At 37.9% G+C, this 27705-nt stretch overlaps 1 protein-coding gene across 16 annotated transcripts in view; it reads left to right on the forward strand.

The window, feature by feature from the left end:
- Positions 1-269: 269 nt before the first annotated feature.
- GPHN (gephyrin) overlaps positions 270-27705 on the forward strand; it is a 270224-nt gene continuing 242788 nt past the window's right edge. For 15 of the 16 annotated variants that reach the window (XM_064713509.1, XM_064713512.1, XM_064713515.1 and 12 more), the window contains exon 1: positions 282-393. In XM_064713509.1, the coding sequence (XP_064569579.1) occupies positions 330-393 (64 nt within the window). In that variant the 5' untranslated portion in view covers positions 282-329. Of the gene's footprint in view, positions 394-27705 lie in introns of all 16 variants that reach the window. The other variant, XM_064713503.1, reaches the window with a different exon arrangement.

Below are 27705 nucleotides of genomic sequence, written 5' to 3' on the forward strand. Positions count from 1 at the left end.
GTGGCTCTGTGGCGTCACGCTAACCAAGATGATGAGCACCCTAGCTATTTGTCTATTCCCGTTTTCCGAAGTCTCGGGAATGAACCTACCAGCGCCCGGAATCAGGGATGCCCAGGCTCGGGCAGGGTTCTCGGCGCTGGATTGGTGCTGCCTGCGCCGCGCGCACGGCGCTAGTCTCGCACCCCCCCGGCGCCGTCGTAGCCCAGGCCCCGCCCCCGCTCGGCCCCGCCCCTCATCCCCGCCCCGCCACCCCGGCCCCGCCCACTCTGCGCCCGCGCCGCTCCCGCGCCGCCCCCCCCCCCCCGGCAGTGCGGTCCTGCGCCGCGAACATGGCGTCGGAGGGGATGATCCTGACGAACCACGACCACCAGATCCGCGTCGGCGTCCTCACAGGTACCGGGCCGCGCCGGGCACGGCGCTGGGGACGCGCGGGGGGCGGCCGCGGGTCGGTGCGCGCCTCAGGCCGCCCCGCGGGGTGCCCCGCCGGCCGCCCGTCTCTCCCGTGGCGGCGCCGCCGCCGCTACGCAGGGAGCGCCCCTCCGCCGTGCGTGCGGTACCCGAAGCCCGGAGCCGGGGTCGGGGCGTGGGGGCGGCGCTCCGGCCGCCGGCGGACGGCGTGAGCGGGGCCGGCCGGCGCTGGGCAGCGCTGCCGCAGGCGGGCGGGCGCCGCAGCCACGGGGACTGACCCGGGGATAACCCGCGCGAAGGGGACGGAGTGCGCGAGTGGGCGAACGCCGGAGGGGCTGGGGGGCCGGAACACGGCCGGGCTTCCTCCGAGCGCGGCGGTGCCGGCAGCGCGAAGGCGCTGGAGAAGGGAGCCCGCGGCCGGCGCAGGCTGCGGGCCGGCAGGTGCCGGGCCTGCCTTCCCCGGGCGGGAGGCGGCCTCAGCTCCCGGCCGCGGGAATGCCCGAGCTGGGCACGCTCCGCACGGCAGCTCCTTTGGGATGGCTCCTTCCCCTCCCCCTCCCTGGCCTTTACTTTGGGGATCGGGAGGGGGTGGGTGGGGATGCCTGTGCCTGTGTGCTCTCTGTGGGGAGGGGGAGGAGGGCATTTATGATGCTGCCGCTCATAGCGCACGGATGATCCTTTAATAAACCCGTGGCACATGACCTGCGGTGGCTGCACAGACGGGCTCCCGGAGCCGGTGCGGGTGTGACGGGCCGGGGGCTCCTGTGCCGGGATCTCGGCGTATCCCGGAGCCCCGCGGAGCTCGGCGCAGCGGGCGGCGCGCCCAGGAGCGGAGCCCCGAGAGGTTCCGCTGTACACGGGCGTCAGCGCCGCTTCTGTGCAAGGAAGGGGCCAGAGATACCGGCGAAATTTTTAGGCGTCAAGCTCCGTAGGTTTCAGAGGGATCCTGGGAAGACATGATTGTTCGTGGAAAGCGGCGTTGTGAGCTCGCTCAGGAGTAGGAGGATGCTTGGAGTGAGAGAGGGGACACTGACGGCAGAGGAGGCCTGGAGTTAACCCTGAAGTTATTTATTCCCGCTAGCAGTGTTTGACCCGAGCGGCGCGTTGTGAGCCCGCGGCAGCCCCCGGCGCTGTTCCTGTGCCCGGTGCTGATCCCGCAGCCGGCAGCCAGGCTGGAGCCCTTCCCCTCCTTCCCTTCCTGGGCAGCGCTCGGCCGCAAGGTGATGGTGACGATAAACCGCTAGAAAAGCACGGTACATGCAAGTGGAAATCCTCAGCGTGCTTGTGAATTCCAGGCAGTCAGATCCTTAATATGGGTAGAGCGTGTTGGACCAGATGCAAAAGTCACATGGGGGGGTTTGTTCCCTTTGTTCCTGAAGGATAGGACATGTGTGCCACTACCTATTATTGTAAAAGTTAAAGTGGGAAGGGAGTGCAAGCAGAATGCATATTTTTCTTCGCATATTTTGTGCAACTTCATGGTGTGTAACGTGGACTATTATTTTCTTTTGATCAGAGTTGTAATAATTTTCACATGTAAGTGTTCCCAAAATACACTACCAGGCACATATGGTGTTATAATAGTTAAAATAACTATTTAGTCTCTCAATAGGTTCAGATAGTCTTTCAGAATACACTTATTTTGTACCGTAAATCCTGTTTGATCATTGTTAAACTCTTTTAACTTTGTATCATAATTTGTAATTTCATTGAGAAGAGCTTCTGGCCTAATTTTAGTATTTTTTTTAGAGGAAATCCAAGAGGCATAACCAAACAGAACAGTTTTAGTTTTTTTCACCTTAATGTGGTTGTTTTGAATTTCAGGCTGACAGTTTTTGCAAATAATTATTTTTATTTTGAAAGGGGACACCTTGGTTTCTTACAATTTTCCTAGCCCCCTTTTTGTGTGTGTTTGTAAACCTGAAATAAAATATTATTTTCTGCTCCAGCATCTCCTTTAACCTGGGAAGAGAATATTTGTACTTTGGGGGATTTGGACCCCCTAGCTGTTTCTTCTGTTTCAGCTATGAAAAGACAAATTAAAAATGTACTCTTCTGAATTTTTCTCATAGAAATGAACTAATAATGCATGCTGTTGTATGGAGGAATAAGTGTAGAAATGAAAAGGTTAGGTATGTGCACTATTATTTTTAACATTTAGAATAGCTTAGTGATCAGAAATTAGATCATTAACATAACATGACTCCTTTAGCTTTTCTCATTAAGATCATAGACATATGTTTGTTTTCTTAGCAGTATATACTTGTGGTCTTATCAGCACAGGCATACAGATTTATGCTCCTGTTAGACTTGGTATGCTCAGTTTAGAAAATAATCAGTACTGCACCTTATGGTCGTACTCAGATGGAATTTAAATTTATTTATGAAGAAGTAACTGTTGAATTACTTTGGTGTAAAGTTGTGTGTTTATTTTTAAATGAGGACATATAAAAATTATTTGGGCACATTGTTATTCTTACGTGTAGAGACTGATGCACATGGCTCCAGAGAATACTGAGAGTGAGTAATGTTTGTCACAAGGCTTAGTTTCATTACATTGTTTTGTTTTAAGTTATTGTATTTAGTTTTGCTTGGTAGAGCTCTGTGATTGTGTATGTCTCGCTGGTTTCATCTAGAAACAAATGGGTACTTTTCCACTTGTGGCAAATTTGGACTGGTATAGTGGATTAAAGAAATAGAAATCTTGGTTGTTGTTTACTAAAGTAACTGTGTTCAAATGCAAATTTATGCAGAATGTAGCACCTTGGGCTTTTTTTACAGGAATTACTTGCTAATTTCTCTTATTCCCAAACTGTGGAGGTCTTTTAGTTAAGAGTCAATGATAAGAACAAAACCCATAATTAGGACGTTTTCTCAGCATGAAAGAACTGTCTTCCTGAAATCAGGAAAAATACTTCGGTGTGTACAGCATCTATGGAGTTGAGGATGACACTCATGCTTATTTTTGAGTCTCTGTATAGAAAGTTGTAGAGTTAGACTTCTTTACTGAAACAGGAGGAAAAATACAACTGACTGATTACAAAACTGTGAAACTTGAGAAATACAGGGTTATGTCTTATGCACATAGGAATCCTCACTGGTTTGTGGATAGAAATATGAATTCTAATCTTTGTGTGTTATCATTTCAGTAAGTTTTCTAATTAGTGAAGAGTGGAACCATGAAAGTGGCATAGTCAGCGCCAGGGTTTAATGAAGTGTTCAGATTAAAGATACTGCTCACTTAGGTTCCAAACCTAGGTTTTCCCTCTGCTACCTTTGATATGTAGTGCAAGCACATGAGCTACTAATAGAGCTTCAGTATTATGTTGTTGTGAGTTTACTTTTATGGTAAAATGCATTTTAAAAGGGCTGTAATGCTAAATGTCAGATTGGGAGATTTTTGTGATGGAATAACAGAGTTGGACAAACAACGTCCAAAGCTTTGTCATTTAAGTGTTCTGGATATCTTCTTTTAAAAATAAAACAGTCATGGAGAAAGAAGAAATGTAGGGTAGATAAATGAAAAAGAGGAGAGATCTCCACATTTACAGTAAAGGCTGGATTCTATGCATGCTTTGTGTGTACTGTTGTGCATCAGTGCTTCCTTAGCAAAGTGCAGGTACAGAATTACTCTGGTTGCCCCTTGCAAGCCTTTCATGTTTGGGATATCTCTAACAGAACAGTTGTTAATCAGTTACCAGTGGTGCCAGGCTGCTGGACCTGGTGTTCTAAGTACAGAATTTTGTAATATTGAAGTTGGCTAGAAAAGAGGAGAAATTGTGTGCTCTGGCCAAGGTTGAATCAATATTAGGTCATCCTTCACTGGTGGTGGCATTGGTAGCAGTTATATAATCTGTGACCTTTCTTGTTTTGTCAGTGACTAAAGCAGACCCTTGACTGGAACCATCCAGAGAGTTCTGAATGATGTTGCCATCTCCACTGGCTCAATGGAAAAAAAACATGCTCTGGTTCTCTCTGGTTTTTCCTATTTTGTGCTTTTTTTCCTCTCCATCCCCGTTATCTTCTTATTTGCTTCTCTTTTTGTTTTCTCTCCAGTAAGCATTTAATGTAGCTGGCCAAAACTCAAGGTTTTGTTACATGTTTGGTTTTTTCAGAATATTAGTGATAAAAATTTGTCAGATTTTGGGTTGGCTAATAACTCTTCATTCAGGTTGTCTGCTTTTGAGGCAGGTCTGTGAGAAAGTCCTCACCAGACATAAACATCATTTTCTGTCTTTGCTCCTCATTTTGTATTGTTTCTTCCTTGTTTAGGAAAAAACTTTCAGGCTAACTTTTTTTCAGGCCAGTTTTATTGTGTTCAGTATTGCTTTCAATGTGGTACAGCCTTTCCCTTTCATAAAGGAAGTAAGGAGTTTAGGCAAATTTCTCTTCAGATACATTGTTCTTCCTTTCTTCCTCTGTGTAAAGATTAAAACATTTTCAATGATAGCTGTGGCCATAACCTACACAGTAAAGCAGACAAATGTTTCTGAATGTGTGACTCAGACCTTGATGTCCAGGTAACCCTGTAGTGAGGAAGATTACAGCCTTGCCTTTGTGTCTGGGACTCCTTAGTTGGTTGAAATGACTCTGAGCGTGGACATTGTGTCTGAATGTATCACTTTGAAGCAAGCTTTCTTCTGAGATGGTGAGGCCCTTATCTACATGACAACTGAAACCAAAGAGGTTGCCTGGGCAGATCTGAATTTCAGAGATATGACTGTTTTGTAAAAATTATCTTTGAGAAATGTGACAAAATACTTAGGGTGTCACTATATGTTGGTCAGACTGTTTTAGAAATATATAGGCTGTCTGTTTCCCAACTGAAGTCATTTGCCTCTTTCTTATTTTATGAGGTACCTTCTCATGACTTTCCTCTAACTGTTCATTAATAGCATGCAAGTTGCAAGGTCTCTTAGTGATGGTGGCTCTGTTCATGCTTTGGAATTAGTGGGAAACCTTCTTATAGAGGTGCTTGCAGGAGGAGGACTGACACTAGGTTTCCTAGGAGTTATCATCAAGTTGCCCTAATTGTCTAAATTGAGGTTGCTTACTTTTTGTTTGTGATCTGACTTCTGTCCAAAATTACACCTTATTGGGCACTTATCTTCAAAACATAGATTAAAGGCAGTACCTTCACTGTGCTTCCATTAAAACACTCTGGATTTAGAGTAAAATTGATTTTCATCTTTCTCACCTGTAAGACTGTCCTAATGTTGAGTTTATCCATAGAAACTAGGAGATCTCCTCCCTGTTTGCCATTGGCAGCTGTACATTTTTCTTTTTGACTTTATATGGCTAGGATGATGAGCTTAATCTCGTGAACATGATCAGTGAAATCACCTCACTTCCTTTTTGTAGTCTAACTGTGCTTTACCTTTTAAACTTAGAGGAAGAAAGTCCTTGCTTCCCCCCCCCCCATCATTTTTTAGTGTATGGCATGGAACAAAAATAGGTGGCTGAAATCTCTCTGATTTCAGACTCTTGTACTTGAAATGTAACTTGCTTGCTATAGTATTCTTTCTTTTGAATGGGAAGTAGAAACACTGAAAGTAAAAGCACCTAAAGAAAGAGATGAAGTTATACATGTATAGTTGGGAAATGATACCTACTTGCATAAGAAATGGGCATTAATTTGGAGAATTTTGTGTTTTTATATATCAGGGGTAAGAAGTCTTGTGTACTCAGTGTTTCTTGATTTGGAGTTTACTTATCCAAATACAGTTGAAAGACTTCCATCTTCACCCACGCTCCATGTCTGTGGTTCATATTTAGCAGCACAGAGCATACCCATTACAGCATGTTTTCATTTGCTTTTCTACGTTTATATTTGTCGCCTTTTCCAGTCCTGCAGGAAAACTTTCCATGATATTTACCTTAAAAATTACTGATTGTGAATTTCATGAGGACCAGCTTAGTTCTGGGATAACCTTTAGTTGGTCTGCTGGCTTTGTTAATTGGACAGTAACAGAGTATGTGATCATCAGGCCGTGTTTTGGAGAGTCTAGCGTACAAAATTCTGATATACACACAGAATTCCACCTTTATTGTTGATTTAGCCATAGCTATCTGGAATTTTTTGTAGGTAAGCAAGAATAGATTCTGTTGTCTGCAATTTGTGAGATTCTTATGCAACAAGAGGACATGATAACTAAAAATGAGAACAAATTTTAATTCTTGTTAGATATTTATAATGTCTTGAAGTGTGAATTAAGGAAAAGAAATAATTTACATTCTGTTCATATATGTAGATGCACTATGCCACTCTCCACCTCTTACACAGAAATGGCCTTATAATTTGTAGTGTTGTGTATGACAGAATTCTTCTTGAAAGTTTAACAGAATGCCTGAAAAAGGTCTCCTTGATGAACTGGAGGCTAATATCCATAAGTGAAAAGAGCAGGTAGCAGCCTTTTTCCTGTGGGGTGTTTTTAATTAACAAAAAAAGAGCATAGCCTTTAGCTGTTTTATTTTATCACAAAACAAATGAAAAAAATAATTTAACATTTAAAAAGAACAGTAATTGCATAAAAAGTGCTTGGGAAAAATAGATCTAATTAGGCAGTTATTTTAGAAAATTTCATTTTGCAAGTAAGAGACTTATATGTGATGTTTTGTTTACTTGTTTTGTTTCAAACTAATTTACTGAGGCCTATTTTATGCCTAACTTGTCAAGTGGAAAAAAATTAGCATAAACCTTTAAGAATAATCTTCTGTGTAAATTTTGCAATATCCTGCAAAACAGGGCTCTATCCTGCAGTTACAATGTGGGTGAATGATGTAAGGAATAAAATGCATTTTCTGTTTCCTATACTATGAAATAATCAACAAGACTTCCACTGTCTGATTTGAATGGTTGGGGAATAGCTATGTATAGCAAAACCTATTTTTGAGCAGTAAAATGTTTTTTGATATATACCATGACCTTCAAGAACTGACTCAACATTAATTTGGCTTTATATATATTAGGTAGAACAGTAATCTTAATAATTACATACGGATTCTGACATTTCATTATTTATTCAGCATACAGATTGTATAAGGAGATCTATAAAATAAGTAAATATATTAAGAATTGCATATGCACTTACAATCACAAGTGTAGAAATACATATTTTTATTTCTTCCTTTTCTAATTCAATTATATCACTTACTCAAGTGAAGAACGTGAAGAAGCAGAATACACTTGGGATTTGAACTATAAAATTTTTGTGTGCTTTTAGTACTTACTATGTGGTTATGAAATTGTTAGTTTTCTTCATTGTCCTGTATATTGTAGGGAATTTATGTGGAATATTTTTCCTTTAAAAAAATCTTTTATGCATGTATTTTGTTGGTTTTTCTGGCTATTGTACGTGACTTTTGAGATCTAAAAGTGGGAAGTAGGAATTAAAGTATATGTTAAATTATATGGTGTGGTTTTATTTGAGTTTGTGGTTTTTGTGGGTTTTGTTCCATGTATTATAGTTTGGAATTTTTGGGAGGTGGGATTATAGGTGCTTTTCTTTTTTTTTTAGATGTATGCTGGAAGGGATTTAAATGCATACTGAAATCTAGGAAGTAAGTTGTTTATTCAGAATCATTTTATGGGAAGTTGTATGGATGAAAAATAAAACACATTCTTTGGGAATTAAAATGAATTGCAGTAAAGTGTTTTGCAGATCTGACTCGGAATGGAAAGGCTTCTAGAATCTCTACAAATGATGCTTGTCCTTAAAAAAAAGAAATTCCCTTTATTCTTATGAAGCTGCTTTTGGTGCCATGAGATGGGCCACTTAGGAAGGAATTGATAGCAAGACCTGAGGTGAAGTCTGTAAAGTCTTAATCCAGTAATTCTTGAAGAAACATTGAATATGGTACTAGTTAGAAAATCTGCAAACCAACACACTTCTACACTGCTATTTCTTACCCCTTCTTAAAACAATTCTCATGGGATCAGGAAGACAAATCAGGCTGCCAAAGAGATGTTGTTGAGTAGGTATGTATCCTTCTACTAGGTACTCACAAATCCTGTCCTGGGAAAGTGTGAGTGGCAGTAAGTTTCTGGAAGAAGAAGATTTCCAGGTATTCAAGCAGATATGACACAGTTTCCTACTGACATGACTGTTTCATATGATCTAGAGTAGTGGCATAGCAGTGTAAACGGTGAGAAACCAAAGGCTTACTATGGATTCCCTGTTAGAAACGTCACCTTGGAAAAAAACTGGGAGAAAGCAGCAAGATGCCTAAAGTAAGTACATATCTGGTGAGAAAAATGCTTGTTTCCAGGAAAAAAAAGCAAAAAAAAAAGCAACTCAAAAGATGAAAGGGAAAATGTAGTTCTCCTTTCCTCTTTCTTAGCAAAATTTCTTGTGTTAGTTGTATGAATATTCAAGGCAAGAATTAAATAAGCCTACAGCAAATCGAGGGTTCTTAAAATCAACTTCCTTGAAGAAACATGCTGTAAATTAAGCCTAGTGAGGAAAAAAGTTGTAAAACACCTTTAACAGAGAGTACAGGGACAAAGTGTTTCTGTAGATAATACACACAAAGCTCCAGGGATGCTGAGATGAAGTTGCAACAGGTGTTCCTATGTGTGTAACTCCTGCTGATTAAAACTTCATCATTGCTGGTGCACTGATTTGATACTTCAAAATTTAATACTTCAAAACTAGAATTTAGCTGAATCTAAATCTGAGTACTTCTGGTTTTACTAAAATGTACTTGATGGTAGGCTTTTTTAATGAGTGCTGTAATCAAGCAGACTGAAAAGGCTGCAGGGGGAATTTCTTTCCCTCCCAACCTTCTATTGCAAGAGATTCCAAACCCTTCTGGTCATGTGGACATATATAATGGCATTAAGGTAACAAAATAAAGAAAAGAAGAGGCCAGTAAAAGATATGTAGAATAAACCAGGAGACTGAGGAGGGTTTGGAGACTTTTGAGAGAAACCTCTTAACTTTTTCAAGTAAATGTGACTACAGGGTAGTGCTGTATGACATAATTCTTTGGAAAGAAGACAAGGCACAGAGCTTTAAAAAGTTGGGAGTGGTCATATTAGTGAAATGTATGTGGTTCAAGCTGGGTATGTTTGTTCCAGAATCTGATGTTTCAGAACCTAATGTTATTCTGATATCTATTTTTTAGGAATGTGCTCTGTTCCACAGTAGGAAGGTAAGCTGTGAAGCCTTAAGATCTGATTTTGCAGTTAAATTCCAGCATGGTAAGAATTAAAGCTGTTACCAATGTCTCCAGTGTGCAGGACCTTCTTATCTGAGTGAGACTCAGGTTTTTTTCCTGAGCATCAAAAATCAAAATGGAAACTCTAAAGTTCATGTTAAAAGCTGATGAAAAAAGCAACTGATGAAGAATTTCCTGTGATTGTTAAGCTTCAAGGAAGCTCACCTGCCTGTTCCTATTTCTTTATTCCAAAGGGTATAGCTCTAGTTTATGCACAATGGTTTCAGTACATGACTTTTCTCTTTGGCTTGGCAGTTGATCAAAGAGGATTAGAGAAAATACTAGTTGTCATTTCACCATTGTTATGTCAGAAAAAGGTTCAAGTAGACTTTCTGTGTGTGCTTTGATGAACAGAACATCTTTCTGGAAAAGCCATCTGAGGCAAATTTCTGTATAGCATTAAACTGGGACATCATGGATTATCTTTAATATTAGAAAAATCTTTTAATTCCTTGATAGCATGTCTTGTATTCCATTATTGTTATGTTTAAGTTGCTGTGAGGACTCATCAAATCATAAGGGAGATTTTAGATGTGAAGTAGTAATAATTTTCAGTATTTCTTACCAGAATAGTAGCAGCTTTTAGTACACCCCAGAATAATTTTAGCAGGTCTTCACATTCAGATGAGTCCTAGGAACCTTTTTTGCACCGAACAAACACCCGCTAAAAATGTTCTACCTTTGCTTCAGCCTCCAGAAAGTAAATTCAGCTGTGCATATGAAAAGTGTGCTGAGGAAAACTACTTTAAAATGAATGCTTGAGATCTTATTAGCATCTAGAAAGCAGCTAATGATTAGGCCACATTCAAGAGCTTTTTCAGTGTTTTAGATGTTGGGAAAACATCAGCCTGGAGCCATTTGAGGTGATAGTAAAATACATATTCTAATTCCTTCTAAGTACAAATTTAAACTCTAATACCCCCTAGATGCTGACATTCCAACTAGCAGCCATTGAAGAAAACAACCCCTCAGATGTAGAAATTCCCTATATTTGGATAATTAGGTACTCTCTCAATTCTTCAATGATAAGTACACAATTAAGAAATATTTTGTTCTGTACCTATGTAAGTCTTTTGACTGTAATTTAGTAGGTTAATTTACCTTTTGTGATTTCATTCAATGTAAGTAAAATCTTTGATATCAAGGGCTGCTGCTTTAGAGAAACAGATCCTAGTACTGGGGGCTTCTCCTGCAGACTGCTGAGTGTGTTTTGCTTCACACTAGCTCAGAACCCATGGAGTGACCTCAGTAACTGTTGGAATGCAGTAGGTGCACTTGTGGAGTGCATCTCATTTAGTTTTGTCCAAAGTGAATTCCACATTCATACTTTGATTCCTCACTGCAGTGTGAACCAAGTGTGATGACTGGGGACTCTTGGGACACTGGTTAAAAGCCACATTTTTGGACCACAAAAACTAATACAGACACACTGGTGTTTTTTGCCTCCACAGGGTTGTGTGTGCCTCTTAAAATTCTTGTGCGTGCCAGAGGGTCTTCCCCTAGGTAGCAATAAGGGGAACTTCCTAGAAATGGGAGGTGACCAGGAAGACACTGGCTCTTGAACTGCTCTTGTGCATTTTGTGAAGGTGATGTGGGTGAAAGGGCAGAACCTTTGAATATTTGGATACTCTAGAGAAATTGAGATGTCTTTTGTTAACTAGCCTTGAAATGACTCTTAAGATAGCACAAGGTTCAGTAGTATGTAGAAGTATTTCAAATGTCCAAAACTAGTAATAGAATTACAAATTTTTATAAAAGCTATAGCTAAGGAAATGACAGAAAAAGCATATTTAAATTAATCCTTAGTTTGAACATGCCCTCCTTGTACCTTGTATCTGACTTGTCTGTTAGGAAAGTACATGCAGCACCTTTTAAGGGATTTTATCTTCCTGCATTCACTACGTCTCAAGGTGAGTTACTGAGAGACTTTTCTTCTGGTGTACCAGGCAGTCTGCTGTAAGTGGCCACTGCTTTAGAACCCAATAGGACTCTGTCCAGGTTTAATCTTGGGTATGATTCTATCATCACTTTTCTTGTTCACTGCCATGCCATGCTGTGCTGGCATAACCTGTTGTGTGGCTGTGCAGACAGGGAACTGAAACAGCTGAAAATTACCCTGCCAAAAAAACCCACCAGATCTTCTTGAGCTGAATCAGTTGTGTGATCTGGTTCAGCACAGAGCTCTGCAGACTTCTGCTCCTGTAGGTGAATGGTGAACAAGGCTGGCAATTTTTTACCTCTATTGTAATTTTTTTTTTTTTTTTCAATTCTGGTCTGCCTTACTTCTATCCTGCCATTTCCATTTCTTTCCTCTGTGCAAAATAAATTTAACTGGCTAACCTAGTGGAAAAAGTGCTCTTCTTTTGAGGAATTAGTTTGCTGCTGCCGGAACAGACTGAATCAACTCGGCAAGGGACCTCAGGAGTGCCAGTTCGAGGGAGGAGCTGGATTGTAAAGGTAGGATAGGAAAAAGTGGGAGATAAGACTTCTGTTTTCTCAGCACAGCTCAAGCAGATGTAATCATGTTCTAATTTTGTGTAGTTCACTTGCATAAATTGGGAAGGCAGCCTTGACACTCCTTTATTTGGCTGTGTTGCCTCCTTCCATGCAGATATTGCTTTGTCGGGCCAGGTGTCCTCTTGGTGGTATTTACTAGCTTGTGCTCATGGACAAGCAAAGACACTGCCTCTGCTCAATAATAAGCAGTAAAAATCATGGTGAAGAAAGAGAAGGATTTGCCTGTTGCAGGAAATTTTTTTGAGGAGAGGGTAAGTCAAGATATATTTTTCCATTTTGTATGTAAAGATATTTGATTCATGTAGAAGTAGGAGAATATGAAGGCTGTGCTAGGCATTTATGCTTAGCAAAGAGCTGAACATCTGAGAACTTGCATGGTGGGCAACTAGAAATGCTGAACATTAGATTCCTGCAGTGTTAAATTTGGGAAAAGGTAAACACTATGTTATGCATTATCAGGCATGGAAGGTCACTTTATGAAGGTATTAATTTTTTAATAGTTAAAATTTCTAACATTAGTTTTTCTAACTTATTATCTTGACTACAGTTTGCCTGACACAACTAATTTGAAGACTATATACATGTAATTAATATACATACCCACATAAACATTTATTATAGTGTATATCAATAATTTTTAAAAAAATAAAAGTGACACACTTTTGCCAGTTCTGATTTTCCTTTTGCTTGAGGGATTTCTTTGGCACCATTCAATCTGTCATCTTCCTTACACTCAGTATAGTTTTCTAAGCCTATCTCTAGCTCAGTCTAGCTATTTTGCTAACTTTGAGGCTGCTGGCCTGATATGTACTAAATGGCAGATTATGTGCTACTGACTTATTTTTCTTCTGTTCTTCATCAGTCTGTATACCAAGTACTTAAAACATCTGCATGCAAGATCATCATGTAATTTTGTTTCTGCCCTGCATATCTTCTTGCTGATGTGAACCTTTTTCTTGAGTGGGCTGTTACCCTTGTGATTGATGGAGGTAACTGGACCAGCCAGTCAAAGGCATCAGCTGTTTAGGTAAGTCAGGCTTTGAGATTCTTGGTAAATATCAAGAATCCCCCTTAAAATGGGAGAGGGTTGGGGGTGAAGATGAGGATAATTTATAGATAATTTAGTTGTATAATTGTGGTCAGTGGACCATGTGCACTTATTTAAGTCTTTAAGTGCAGCTCAGAAGCCTGCTGGTCCATGCATTTGTCTAATATTATGTGTTTTCATGGTCTCCATGGCTACTAATTATGTACAGACCATGATTTTGGTATTGAAAGGCAGTGTTTTGAGATAAAGGTAGCTAGCTAAACTGAGTTTTGTAAATTGCAAATGTGAGTAACATCTTCAATATTAAGGTACATCTATAGTGGAAGTGTGATTTTTGAAATAGCAGAAAATACTGAAATGCTGTAGTCACTGTAAAGGCAATCATAACATAAAAGTACAGTCTGGCTAGGAAAAAAAAATTAAGGATTAATAATAAAAATGGAATTTTACAGGAAGTGTGAGAAAAAGAAACTATAGAAGGAATCGATAATCACATTATGTAAAATTGAAGCAGTATTATAAAGGACAGCTTCTAGCAAATAATATAGAAACCAGGGTTATACAAATGAGGTGTGGTGGCTGTTAATGGACAGCAGACAAGCTCAACAGGGAAAACATTTGTGTGCTTAAAGATTATGCATCTGTAGGTATGTGCAAGCATCCTGTTCACTAGAAAAAGCCTAACAAGAGCAAAATTAGCAAATTGGTTTTATAAGACAAATAGAGTAATAAACTAAATATCCTAGATGTTCATAATCCCAATAGCCTTTCCTTAAAAGTCCCTCACTGAGCCTTATTCAAAGCTGAAAAGTTTTGAATCTTTTAGCAATTCTTTATGAATTTGTTTTTTACTCCATTGTACCAATAGTGAAATTATTCCCACCTCGAGCTCTCATCTGTCCATGAGTTCTCATTTATCCCAGCAAAATTATTCCTATATAGGGTGAACAAAATATGAACTGATCCAGATGATAGTATTTTGCCAAGCCAGCTTTCAGTGAATTTCTTTCAGTTTACTATGAGTAAATGCTTGTGCCCACACAGTAGAGAAGGAACAAGTTGCTGCCAGTGTAAAGAAAGTAGGATTTTTTTGCTTTTGCTAATAATGCATGAGAAAAACGGATCTTTTGCCAAGACATTAGTGGCCCATGTATTTGGGGAGCATACTGCTGCCAGGCCTTCAAAACTTTTTTTTTTTTACTGTAGTTCACTTTTATCAAAATCAGAAGTTACATTCCTTGGAAAGATTGCATGGATACGATTACAGTTTGTAGCCTTGTGCACCACCCATTGGCTGCTGATTTCAGTTTCAGTCAGTGACCTGAGGCTACGTACAATGCTCCAGAACTCAGTTACTAGTCATTCACTTAATCATGCTCACAGAAGCATGTTCTGTTTGTGTGTCTGTAGGATATTTTTCTTTTTTTTTGGGGTGTGGAGTGATTGGCTTCCTGGTTTTGAAGTAACTGTGCTACTTCTGGTGATGTCTGGTTGATCTGTGAATCTGCTCCTGCATTACTAATGTCTCTTCTTCCTTCAGGAGACCATCAGATTTTGTTTATTTTCATTACTTTTCTTTAGTAACCTATATAGAATTACTGGATATTTGTTTTGGTTTCAGAATTTAGTTACAGCTCTTATTACAACTGATAAAAAAAAAGGAAAAGTTTGGAAAAAGGTGAAGAGTTTCAGCCATTCTTTTTCCCCCTTAATATCCTCACCATGGAGCAAGATGTTCCTACTTTCTTAATGACTGCAACAAAAGAAAGTATTAGAAACCTTAGCTCTTCTTTAAAAACAATGGAAGGTAAAGATGTGAGGCCAACAGATTCCTTTGCTGTAATTTTCTTCCATTTCTGACTTTTCATCTTTGTATTTGATGTAGATTATGCTGGCTAAATACTGGAAATGGCTTTTTAGTGCTTTTCTGCTATTTTTTGCATTGTAAAGACTTTTATTTCTGTTCTAGTGCAAGTTTTATTCTTTTATGAAGTGACAAAGGCATACTTCCTTTGGGTCTGACTGTAAAATCTTTTGTTGCCTGTAACATGACAAGCTATACTAAAACCTTTCTCAGCAGTTTTTTTTGTTTTGTTTTGTTTTTTTTTTAATGTATGTGTCTTGATGCAGAGTTTGTTGATCAAATACATCATATATCTAATTCAGATTATTTTTGGTGTTAGATGAAAAAGTCAACCTCTTGAATGCAACTAGATTGAGGGTTTTCTTACAGAATTTCTACTAAATGTAAAGTGCTTCTTTTCTTGCAACTTTTTAATTTGTACCTGCTTTGAATTGACATCTCCTGGAATCTCAGGATTTCATTATCAGGTCAACAGTCATAATTACCTTTGTTTTTTCCTTTCTTTCTTACTTTATTTTCTTAAATCTGACAGATAACAAGGCATTTCTTCCACTTTGCCTCACATTCCTGAATGACTTCATAGGCAGCTCTGTGAAAGGCTTTTCCCATGGCCCATCTTTCCTGTGTTAGAATAGCTATGAGAAGAATGTGTTTTCTGTCTATAATTGCCTGTAAATATTACCACTTTTGACCGTGGCTGTTTCTTTCAAGGCTTTTTTTCTCTGTGTTTCTTTCATTTTGCAGCCAGTGATCTTTCTAATAGTCTGTTGTCTGGGAGGATATATCTGGAGAATGTACTGTTTTAATGCTGTACAAAGGAAGTAATTGAAAGAAATCACTAAAGAATATTGTGGTGGGTTGACCCTGTGCAGCAGCTGAGCCCTACCCAGAGGCTTACTCACTGTCCCCAGGCAGGAGGAGGGACAGAATTAGAAAAGCAAAGGTGTGGAAACTTATCAGTTGAGATAAAGGCAGTTTAATAAGTGAGGGAAAGGTGTGTGCCTCACTGAGATCAAGCCAGACCATATCCACTGCTGCCCATTTACCAAGCCAGTCATCTGGTAGAAAGTTTTTGTTAGGCTGGTCTCTGTGTTCTGCTGAATTTCTTTTCTACCTGTTAGCCAGACAGTTATAAAAGTCTAATTTTCCTTTGTGTGTGGCCTTCTACCAGACAAAAAGCTACAATAAGAAATTTTATAGCTTGTTCTGCAAATCTATCTGCCCCCTATGTTCAGGAATACAGGCATTTTGTAGATCCGTGCAAGAAAGCTATGCCCCACTGTATGGCTTTGCCATCTGGTACACATCCTCTAGGATGAAGAAAGATTTTTATAAACATTTTTGTTTATAAAAATGTTGGCTTTTGTTGGCTTTTCTACAATTGATGAGTAGCATTTTTACTTCTCTCATGTGTGAGCTGTTTCTAGTTGCTGAAAAAGCTTTGGTGATTCATCTCCTTTTCTTGTCCTTTCAATGGATTCAGAAATGGAAATTCAGCTTCTATACTTTCAAGGAGTTTCCTTCATAAGGAAAAAAAAAGTATACATTCTAACTGTGAGTTCCATTTGAGTCAATATAATATGTTTACAATGTTCCCCTGGTCTGCTACACAACTATCTAATGCCAATTACCATGCATGGGTGATACATCTTAAGATACAAACTAGTTTTTTTTAAATTTTGTATGTAATTGAAGAAAATCCTTTCATTGAGTGCCCAAATGTAAATATTTGAGTAAGGATGTTTTTAAAGATATTTAAAGCTCACAGTACTTCACAGCTTGATATGGTTCTGTGATTTATTTTATATTAAAAGCAATTTCAGATGCTAGGTTGTGACTGATAACATTATTCACTGTCCATGAAGTTCCTTCTGCCAAAATACATTACTTATTTATATATTATGCAGGTTTCTTTTATTACTTTGTTACTTACTTTTATGTAAGTACTTTGCAAATGCTCAGGTAAAGAGGTAATCTTGAAACTTATGTGCTACACAGACTACATAGTAAAAAAAAGAGTTTTTACATCTCTGGGGACAGGAGCCAGTACTGAACTGATATGCAAAGTGCTGAAATAAACTTGGATTCTTGTATTAGCTTGGACTCACTCATAATTAACTTTGGCTACTCTAGTCTGACTTCTAAAATATATCTTAAAAGCTAAAAACCACTCATTGGTTATTTAAGAATTTCAGGAGAACTAGTATAATGTAATATAAGAGTTAAGGCATCCCCAGAGGACACAGTCAATTTGAGTATTACATGAGATGTCATTTATTAAATATGTATATAGCAGTCTCAGGCCTACATATCATTTATAAAACCAGAATTTAGCAGTTGAGAGATGCTCTTAGAACACATATGATACTTTTATTTCAGTTTTCTGTTTTGAAAGAGAGTGTTTTTTTAGGATTGTTCTGTGCTTGAATATAGTTTCTTACTAAGCCTTTTCACATCAGGTAACCAGGATAAGATGTGTTGAAAGCATTACATGGACAGAGCTTTGTTCTTGGATTTATTGTTCTTGGATTTCTTTTTAGTTCCTTGTTTTTTTAACTGAATATTTTTGTATAGCATTTGTTAGCTGAATAGCTAAAATTCTGCTCAATTTGTCTACTCTGTTTTAAATGAATGCCCATATGAACTCACTAGTCTGTTCAAATTAGCTAATTCAGAGAAGTTAATCTGTACATTTGAATTTCATAATGTACATCTTCACTGTATACTTTGCTCTAAGAGGGTCAATAAGCTTTGGATTTTCCCTCACTGTCTGTCATATTAATATTACCAAAGCATTACCTATCTGGATGAGGCCTAAAATGCAGTCATTAAACTAGAGGGAAGACATGATATTTAAAAAGAGTACTTTAAAAGTAATAATTATGTATTCCTTTGGTAATTAAGGTTTGCAAACCTCTTAATTTACTGAAGCACTAGTAGTCTACTGGAAATTACATACATGGAATAATACATTTTGCCTTCCTCTTACATCTGAGTGTTTACTTTTGGCTGCATCTGTTCTTGCTCCAGGGATAAGAATTTGAGATGGGAAGTCGAAGAAGCTCCAGTAGTTTTAACTTAATGTGGTACTTGAAAGTATGTAACAGTTTCTTAAAAAATGAACAAACATTTAACAATTGATTTATCATACTTTCAACATTATGTGAACATTGCCTTTCTTGTGTGTCTTAAGGGTGGGCTGAAGATTTTTGAATGAAGACAAACAAAAAAATACTACATGATCCAAAAGATGCAAGTTGCAAAAAAAAAAAAAAAGGAAGAAAAGCTGCAGTTGACACAAGAAGGTGGCTAGCGTTAACATATAGTGTGATAATGGATGTCAGGGGCAGAGGAGGGTGTTAAGTCATTGTTTTAGACTTGTGAGATGGATTTACTAGAGTTTGTGTGTTCCCTAAGCAGAGAATATTGTGTTGATCCAGTAATTTGGAGATATTTTGATTGCTCCAGGGAATGCTGTATTAAAAGTAGAAGCAGCTTTAAATATTCTGTAAAATGGAATGCATTGCCTTTATTCTCTCTGTGGAGCAGTGCTATTAGGAGCTATATCCCTAGTTACACACTTGTGAAATTAAAAAAAGCTTCATGGCTGGAAGGATGCCCAAATTCTATGAAATCTTGTATTTCTGAAGAGAGAGATAAATATTCAATCAAAACCAGGTATCTGTAACACTTTGTAGGCTAGATCCAAAGAGAGACATCGATGTGGTCACGCTTCAGTGTCTTAAACTTTAGTAGTATGCAGCATGCAGTGGGAGGGAGGAGAACAGGGTTCAGATATTTGCATTTTGAACTGTCATAGAGTTTGCTTCTCCTGTTAAAGGGCAAGTAACAAACAGAAATAGCCCATGGAGCATGGACTAGAATCTAGGTCTTCTCTCCCAGTTGAGCACCCTGGTTATTAGGCTACAGTGTGATCCTTGCTAATTGTCCAGATGCCATAGCATTTTAATTCGTTGCTGGGTAGTTACCTAGCTTTAGCAGACAAGAAGCTTGTTACTATCCATCCATTTAGTTTCCTAATTAAAGTGCTCTTCTGGGAAATAAATGCATGGGTTTGAATCTCCATATGCTAACAGGGAATTAAAGCCAAGTGCCTTGACTCTGTGGTAGTCTCTGTAATACAGTATGTATCTACAGGAGAGGCTGTGCATTGCATCAGACCCCTGTGCACCTTGCAGTGCTGTTCCACAGCCCCTTTACCATGTGCCTTTCCCAGGGGTGTGTTTGCTGCCTCAGGTGTCACCTCTGTGTTACCTTGCACATGAATGAGCCTCCGAGCGTGGCTTGGTGCAGCTCCAGCCTTCCATTAAGGTTTCCACCAGAAAAATTAACTGCATTTATCATCTCTTTTTCTAGGGAAATCCTGTGGTGTTTGTTGGATTACTTTGTATAGGACTTGAGGGCCTGAATTTGCTTATATGCAAAAATACTTTTATTACATGCTGCCAAGTGTTCAGACAGTGAGATGATGAGAAAACATCATGCTTATCAAATATTTGGATATGGTAATAGCAAGGAACACTGTTTTTTGTGCCATTTAAGTAAAAATATCTTAACAGTTAGAAAGTTCTGGGGCCACCCAGCCTGGATGATTTATTAACACATCTGAAGGAGTAAAGCTGCTGGATAATTAGATTTCCTTTCAGTTGTTTAAGTTAAATAATAATAATTTTTTTTTTCTTTAAGAAAATTGAAATAACTAACTGCCTGCTTTACTTAAGGTTTTTCTTGCATGGCTTCTCTGATGCAGTCTTCTTCAGTGTCTTCTCATAAAAATTATTTGGGTATACTTTAAGACTGTAGCAAGTAGGAAAAAAATGTTGGGTTGCTCTTCCCACCAGTCTTCCCCACAACCTTGTTGACATGCCATATGAGTAAAAAAAGAAGAAAGAAAAAAATATTTGAAATCAGTTCTCCTCCCCTTAATTTGCCTTCCTAGATAAAGAATTCCATGGTAGCTCACGGCGTTTTAAAATTATGTACACTTAGTATTTTCACAATTATCATTTTCCATCCGAATTTTTTTGGTAGCAATGGTTGTATGCAAAATCAAAATTGAAGTTACTCCAAGTGATTGGTGTCAAGTTTTTTGGTTTTGTGTTTCGGTGGGGCTTTTTTGGTCATTGTTTGCTTGGTTTTTTTTTTGTTTTGTTTTGTTGGGGTTTTTTGTTGTTGGTGGGTTTATGTTTGGTGGTTTCTTCTTGAAAAAAACATACTGTGTTTTTGCTTGTTTGTTGGACTTCTTTTAATCTGATAAGGAAAATAGTCCTGAAAAATATAAAAAGTGCTGATGTGACCTTGTCCATATCTTAGCTAGCGAGTGCCTTTAGAATAAGATGGTACTGCATCATAATTTCCTGATGAGTTACAGCATCATGATGGCATGTGCTCCCACTCAGAATCTATTTTAAGAAAGGACAGAAGCACTTTCTTATAAGTAATCTTGTACTCAAAAATTCTGGATTGGGGTGAAGAAAGTCTACAAAGTAATGATGTTCTTTGTGGAGATCAAAAGAGAACTAATGGAAAAGTAATTATTTAATCTGTATAGTTAAAAAAAAAAACTAGCGGAAAAAAGCTTCAGCAGCATAATCTCTCCCTTTAATATTAGTCTATACATCTGTCCATATAACAGATTCACACAGCAGAAGAAATACTAAAGACTTCCTCAAGGAAATTCATGTCCCACTTAATTAGGCAGAACTTTCAGAGACTGTTTAATGTTTAACACTGTAGTGGCCGTTAGAAGTTGCAGCCTGTGATTTGGAAATTTGTGATCAAATTTTCTGTGTAACACAGTATCTGATCTCTATGCTAAATGTGCCTATTTTGATGCTGGTTTCAGTTTGTCAAGAAAATGTATTTCATGTGAGCGCAATGATTGTAAGGGGCAAGTCTTAAGAGGAAAACTTCAGGATTCTGTAAATACTGACCTACTCTTGGGTAACTCTGTGTTTTCCTAGAATGTAAGGATCCTGAAGTGTTTGAGGATACTCTGTACATTTAATGTTCATTGAATTTGCCTTAATAAGATGAGCACAAGTTTTTATAAACTTGTTAGTTCAGATTAGCTGTATTTTACCCCAAGATCTCTTATCACTCAGCTACATTCACTGTAAACTGAACATAGAAAACTTTTGTTATAGTCTTATATTGCACTTAGGAAACAGAGTAGCTGACTATTTCCATTACACAGATTAGTACTAATACAAGGAGAAAAACTAGTACAAACCTAAATATTTCAAATCACGAGCCATAACATTTTCTGGTGGACTAGAGTATTCTTATCTTCTTTCTATGCTGTTTTCCTATGAGCTTCCTATTATCTGAATATAGGTAATTCAAGTGTGCTAACACATTTGGAAAATGGAGCACAAAGGGGACTGACTTCACCTAGCTTGCTTATTTTTTACATTAACAAAATGTAGGTAAGAAATCCTTAGGTCTCTGCAGTCTTCACTTACAAAATTAGGATTCTGTATTTAATGAATGAGTGCAGTGAATATGTGTGTAGCAAGAATTGCATGATTAAAAAACAAAGAAACTTCCTAAAGAAATTTGACCTATAAAACAGCACTACATTTTTAAGGTTTAATTAGTGGGGATCTGCTGTGAGTAAAAAAGGGCTCTTTCTTTGGAAATAGATATACCAGTTTTGCAAAGCATTCTTTTCTATACATGTAATAAAATCATCTCTCTGTAAGTATTGGAATTCTGCATAATTATAGGGAATGCATATTTTTTGGCAAGCTCTTTCCTAGCAGCAGGTTTGATGTGTTAGTAATTCTGGTGGAGGTAGTGTACTGATTCAAATCCAATCAAGAAATTGAAAATTACTTGGAGGATGCAGTTTCTCTGAGGTCTTCAAACAGTATGGTGTTTTGGTCGTGCTCATTTTTGTTACCAGGTAGCCTGTAAGCTAATTGTTAGGTTTCTGTTTAAAGGTGCATTGTACACAGAATACTCACTTCATAGCTTCAAAGGGGAAAAAAAACCAAATAAACAAAGCCCCAAAACTATACCAAAAACATGAAGAGGAACATTTCCTTCATGACTGACAGAGCATTCCTGTGAGCAGAACACAAATGAAAGCATATTGGAGATGAGATTTTTGAAACACTGTAACACTGTAAGTGCAATAACTTGCTTTATTTAGTATGGTTGATATTGGTTTTTGTTCTGTTCAACAGTTAATCTGTCAAGGTTTACCTGAGGTGTGGAAATGTCGTTGTTTTGATCTTCAGTAGAGGTGTAGCTTGAAAAACATTTCTTGTTTACTGACACTGTGTGTGGGGGTACATTTCTGAATCTCAATTTCAGATAACGTGAGTACTGTGTGACAGACTGTAGTGGGAAATTGGACTTCCCAGGAGCTAGGGAATCCTGGTGAGGTCAGCTTGTTAACCTGTGCCTCTTGAATTGGTTGCCTGAATGTGAGTTAACAATAATGTTTTTCTGATTCCATTGTATCTCAGTCAAGCTGTCAATAAGTCAGAGTTCTTGTATGTACAGTTTTTTAATGTGAAAGAGAGAATTGCCTTCTGAGAAGTCTCCCTCTTCATTTGAAAAAATTTGAGCATGCATTTTGACTTATTTCAGTTTCCACTAATAGGATAAATTCCTGTTTTCCAGCCTGCCATTTTAAATTGAATAATATAAGTAATCTCCTCATTGGATTGTCCTGTCATAGTTTAATGTCCTTGTGACACGTTTTCTATTTCTCTATTTAGACTAGAACAATAAAACTAATATCCAGGGTCAGAGAACACTTATTTTTTCTTTTCTTGGTGTTCAATAGGAAAATGTAATTACAGTACTGTCTCAGACTAGAATCAATATTGCATACTACCATGTTGTAATAGGCATTAGAGTTAGTTAGCATTTTTACTTTTCCCTTTCTTGTGTCTCAGTTTAACCTCTTATTAAAACACAAATAAGACATATATTTTCAGGATTTTTTAAGTCAATAGATCTTTAGATAATGTATTTATAGTTCTATATTTGTAACACTTTTGTAGCCATAATTTCATTTAATAGTATATCAGTGGTAATGTTTTGATCAATAAGGAATCCTCAGATGTATGTATTTATGTATATATTTGTGAAAAATCTTGCTATTTGTCTACTTAGCAGCATGTTTTCTTTTTTTCAGCTTGTGTTTCCTATGGAAGAGGCTTTTGCAAGTGGGAACTGTTACCTTATTTTTGAGCTCTTTGGTTATTTTCAATCAAGTTTGATAGAGGAATAGCAGTATTGAAAATTGTATCCAGCAAGGAAAGGTAGAAGGAATATCCAGCAAGGAAAGGACTTCTGTGCAAGTTCATCCCTTCGCAGACAAATGGCACTTCATTTATTCCATCACCCATGGAAATTCAGTTTATTGAATGAACTGTACTGAATGTAGAAACACAGAGGATTCAAATATGTATTTGCATTCTTTTTGTTGGGACATCATTTAAACCATATCGGGACATCATTTAAACAATATAAATATTTTTCATAATTTACTAGTGGACAGTGACTAGTACAAAATGTTTCAAACATACTGCCAGTTCACATCCAGAAAAAGACATTCTTCTGTAGTACAGTAAATTAGTGGAGGATGTAAGTGTGTGCATTCAATGTGTTATAAAGTTTTTTGCTCTGCTTTGTCATAGTAATGGCTTGCCTGTTTCAGTCCTGTTAAGCTCTTGATTGCTGTGACACATTTTGTTACTCATTATTTTAGAATAGGATGTTCAGTTGCAGGACTGTGCTGTCAAAAGATATATGACCGAAACTGAAGGCATCTCATCAGCTTGCAATGTAAAATGAGAAAGAACAATGGGTTGTAAATGAGAAGACATTGCACCATGAAGGAAGAGGCAAGGAGGTCTCTGTACAAGTGGTGAAAATTAAATTTAAAAAAGAAAGGTTCCTATTAAAAATTTCATTGGGTACTCGAGCACAGGACAGCTGAAAGTAAGCAGCTGAACAGTTTTTTTCCTCCAAAACTAAATATTGGGTTTGATCTATGATTGGGCAGTAAAGGATTATAAACCATGCTGTGGGATTGGATATTCTTTTTGTTTTTATTATTTTACGGAAACTTAATGAGAAAATCCAGGCATATACTCCATGTGTTCTAGCTCTCGTTTCTCCTTGCACAATTTGTTATGCGTGTTTTTTCTTGAAGTTGCCAAAATACAAATCTGCTGACACTTTTTTGCTCCCAACATGTTGCATTTTAAAACTTTAAGTAATGACTCAAGATTTGTATGAATTTCTTAATATACCATTCTTGTTTCTATGAAAAACTTTTTTTTCTATGGAAAACAGTTTATTTTTGTAAATAACACTCAGCTGTTATTTTCCATGTAATGTCCATGCTCAAGGTAAAGACTGAGTGGCAGCTGGCAGATGTCAATGAGCTGCTTAATGTGCTATTCATAATGTCATATTCTCTGTAAAAGATATTCTAAAAAACTCTTCTGAGTTCTAAAAAGAGTTATAAAAGTTCATAACATTAAATGAGTGATGAGGTTTTCTACTTTATTCAAGTTATACCAGCATCAGCCTAAACAATAACGTCCCGCTTCACTCGCATCATCTCCCTCACCCACTACAATTACTCTTGGGGGAAACATGCAGAAAAAGTAGTTGTAAAAAGAAATTGGGTTATTCCCATGCAGTCTGAGTTAAGATTGTGTTGGTGCAGAATGCAAAGATAAAATTCTAGATGTTTAAGTGAGTGCTTCTAGGAAGAAGCAGTTCGATGAACTGTAGGAGGATAAATAATATTTTACTTAGGGTCTGCTAATTACAGAAGGTGTACTCTGTAATTTTTAGTCAAGTTCAGCTTGCTTAAGAGGGGAAAAAAACCAAAAAGTCAGACTGAGCATATATAAATTGAGGCAGTTAGCTAAAGGGAAGTCAGAAAGAGCAGCTGAATGGTTTGTGATGCTGTGCAATCTGTTTAAAGTCATTGTATGAGACTCAGAACTGGAATGTGGGCTGCAAAAGAAAAGGCTTCAATTGGCTGACCTCTCACTTCTTCAAATGGTGCAATATATTAGTGTTGGTTTTATCTAGATCAGAAGGCCATTTCTGTGCCTTGCATCTCCCATGTAGCCTGTGTACCTGCATTCTGTTCTGTGGAAACCAAGCTGTGAAGGTGTAGAGCACTCCTGCTTCCCCCAGAACAGAACTGGCAAGTAGCCATCAGCAGTGCTGCTCTGCAAGGACTGCAGAGTACTCCTCTGTTTGCCAGGCTTTGATACAGTACCAGCAGAACAAAATTAAAGGTGACACCTTGAAACTTCAGGAAAAAGGAAGTTGTTCATAATAAAAGGATGTAATGCAGAGTGGGAAAAGAGATCAGAGAGGCTGTCAAGTTAAATGCAAAAGTAAGAAGGCAAGCCCAAAAAAGACTGTTGAGAATGAACTTGCTAAAGGCATTATACCTAATAGTAACTAATGTTCATGATATCAGGGAGCTGAAAGTTTATCAGTGTTGGTGGGATCAGTAGCTGATCAAAATATGAAAGTAACAGTTGAAAAAAATAAAACTGTCATGTAAAAGTTAAGTATGTTTGGGGGGTTGGTTTGGTTTTTTTTCCTCAACATATTTCACCTTGAAGGTTTTTAGCAAGAGTTACTGATACTGAAGTAACAGAACTCTGAAAGGAAGAGTTTGATTGCTTTTTTTAAGGGACTATTTATGGTAATGATAGCAAGTTTAGGCCAAGAAGTCTGGATTCTGCATTGATCACACTTCAGAAGCTATAGAAGAAACTAGTTTGTTTTTAGCATATCTGCTTGTGTACTGGAGAAGGGTTGATCCAGCTTTTCCTGAGGTTACTTCACTCAGTCTGCCGGAGGGTTTTTTAAATATCTCATGATGCCTTCAATATGAGGCATATGATATAAATATGCATTTTCAGAATGCTTCAAATGGCTCTTAAAGAAATTAAAGTGTCCTGCAATAAGAAGCAAAGTCTTTCTGCTTAATAGTCAGTTAGTATTTAGAAAAGTTTAGGAATAAATTGTCAGACTTCTCAGTAGAGGCATTCACAAACAGAATCATGTAGGAATCAGCTCTGCAGGCTGTGATGGTTAACATAAGATAGTACAAACCAGCTTCTGTGCTATTTATTGCTTCTCATATGTCAAGTTGCAGGAGGCATAAATGAAATTATGGGTTAGTAGTTTTAATTATACATATCATTGCAATGTCTTCAAAGTTAACCTATATTTGGATAAAATTTGTAGTTCTAGTCTTTGTAGTTCTACTATGTAGTAGTGATCAATTAATTTTTTTTACAGTAGCTGTAAGAAGACTTTGCTTGCCATTTTTAGAATCAAGGTAGCATATGCCACTTTTATTTTTACATAATTTTATGGAAATTAGCACATAGATTTGCCCAAGTATGAAAAAAAAAATTGGCAACTGTCAAATACTTAGGGATTCTACTGGTTTCTTTGAGATTTTGAAAACACTTTCTTATTCTGTAAAGTACATTTCATATTGATTGCCACTAAAACTGAGATTTTCCCATTGTTCTTAGTGATACCAAGAGCTGCATGGCCTTACTAGTAATCTTAGTTTTAAGATCAGGGTTATTAATTTGGGGTCAGGGAGGAATTGTCTAACAGATTAGGTTGAAAACAGTTGTATTTCTTTAGTCTTTAGTTGTGAATGAGATTCACTTTCCTAGGATTGAATCACTGGAGGTATCTGTAAGAATAGGCTGGATACTTGGTGCTAAAGACAGAAATAGACTGCAAGGACTTGGGGGAAATTGAATGGTGAATGTTAATATGTTACTTTCTAAGCTCCTTGCAGAAGTATCTTCTAATTATCACCATTACATTGAAACTAATAGAAATGCAAAACATTGCACTCTTTATTTAGTCTTTATGTAACAGAAGCCTTTTTGCTTAATTGTCTTTGTTGTGTCTGTTTTTCAGACTAGAAATCCTAATCTTGGGACCACCAACTACTTTTGCAATGCAAGTCATGTTTAGAATTATTAGGAAGCACTCTCAGTGTCTAATTTGTTTTACAGATGCTTAAATACTGTTGTGAGTATATTTACGCTAGAAAAAATGCTGCTTAAATGTTCTAAATTTAGGGGTGGAAGAGCTTTGTGAAGACTTACTACTTACACATATTTAGCATTTTGTTGTGAGTTTTCCCATTAACTTCAATTAAACATGTTGGTGCTCTCAGTGGAAATGAATATGTAAGTCACAGGATTGTGCTCTAGGTGGTGAGGGAACAAGTGAATACAGTTGGCAGAGTGCAAAGAAACAGCACGGGTAATTATCTGTGGTCAGAGCATGCAAGTGATCTTCATTGCAGGACTACAGAGCAAACAGCCAGCATATTTTGCACCTTAAATGGTAAATAAAGTTCAGTTTCAGATTATCACAGACATACACTTTCTGAATTTAGTGTAAATAACAAAGGTGTGATATTAACTGCAAATGACTTACACTAGGATTTTGTTGATGTTTTAAAAGCTACTGAGAATTAGATAAAAGTCTGAAAATACTTCAGAAGCTAACTATTTGTAAACTCTTTTGTCTTATTTATTTAGTATACCCTGATTTCTCATACAGTGTTACTCTGCTGTCAAGCTGTGCT

The sequence above is a fragment of the Zonotrichia leucophrys genome, chromosome 5 (assembly GCF_028769735.1).
Source record: "Zonotrichia leucophrys gambelii isolate GWCS_2022_RI chromosome 5, RI_Zleu_2.0, whole genome shotgun sequence".
In the NCBI taxonomy this organism is placed as follows: Eukaryota; Metazoa; Chordata; class Aves; order Passeriformes; family Passerellidae; genus Zonotrichia; species Zonotrichia leucophrys.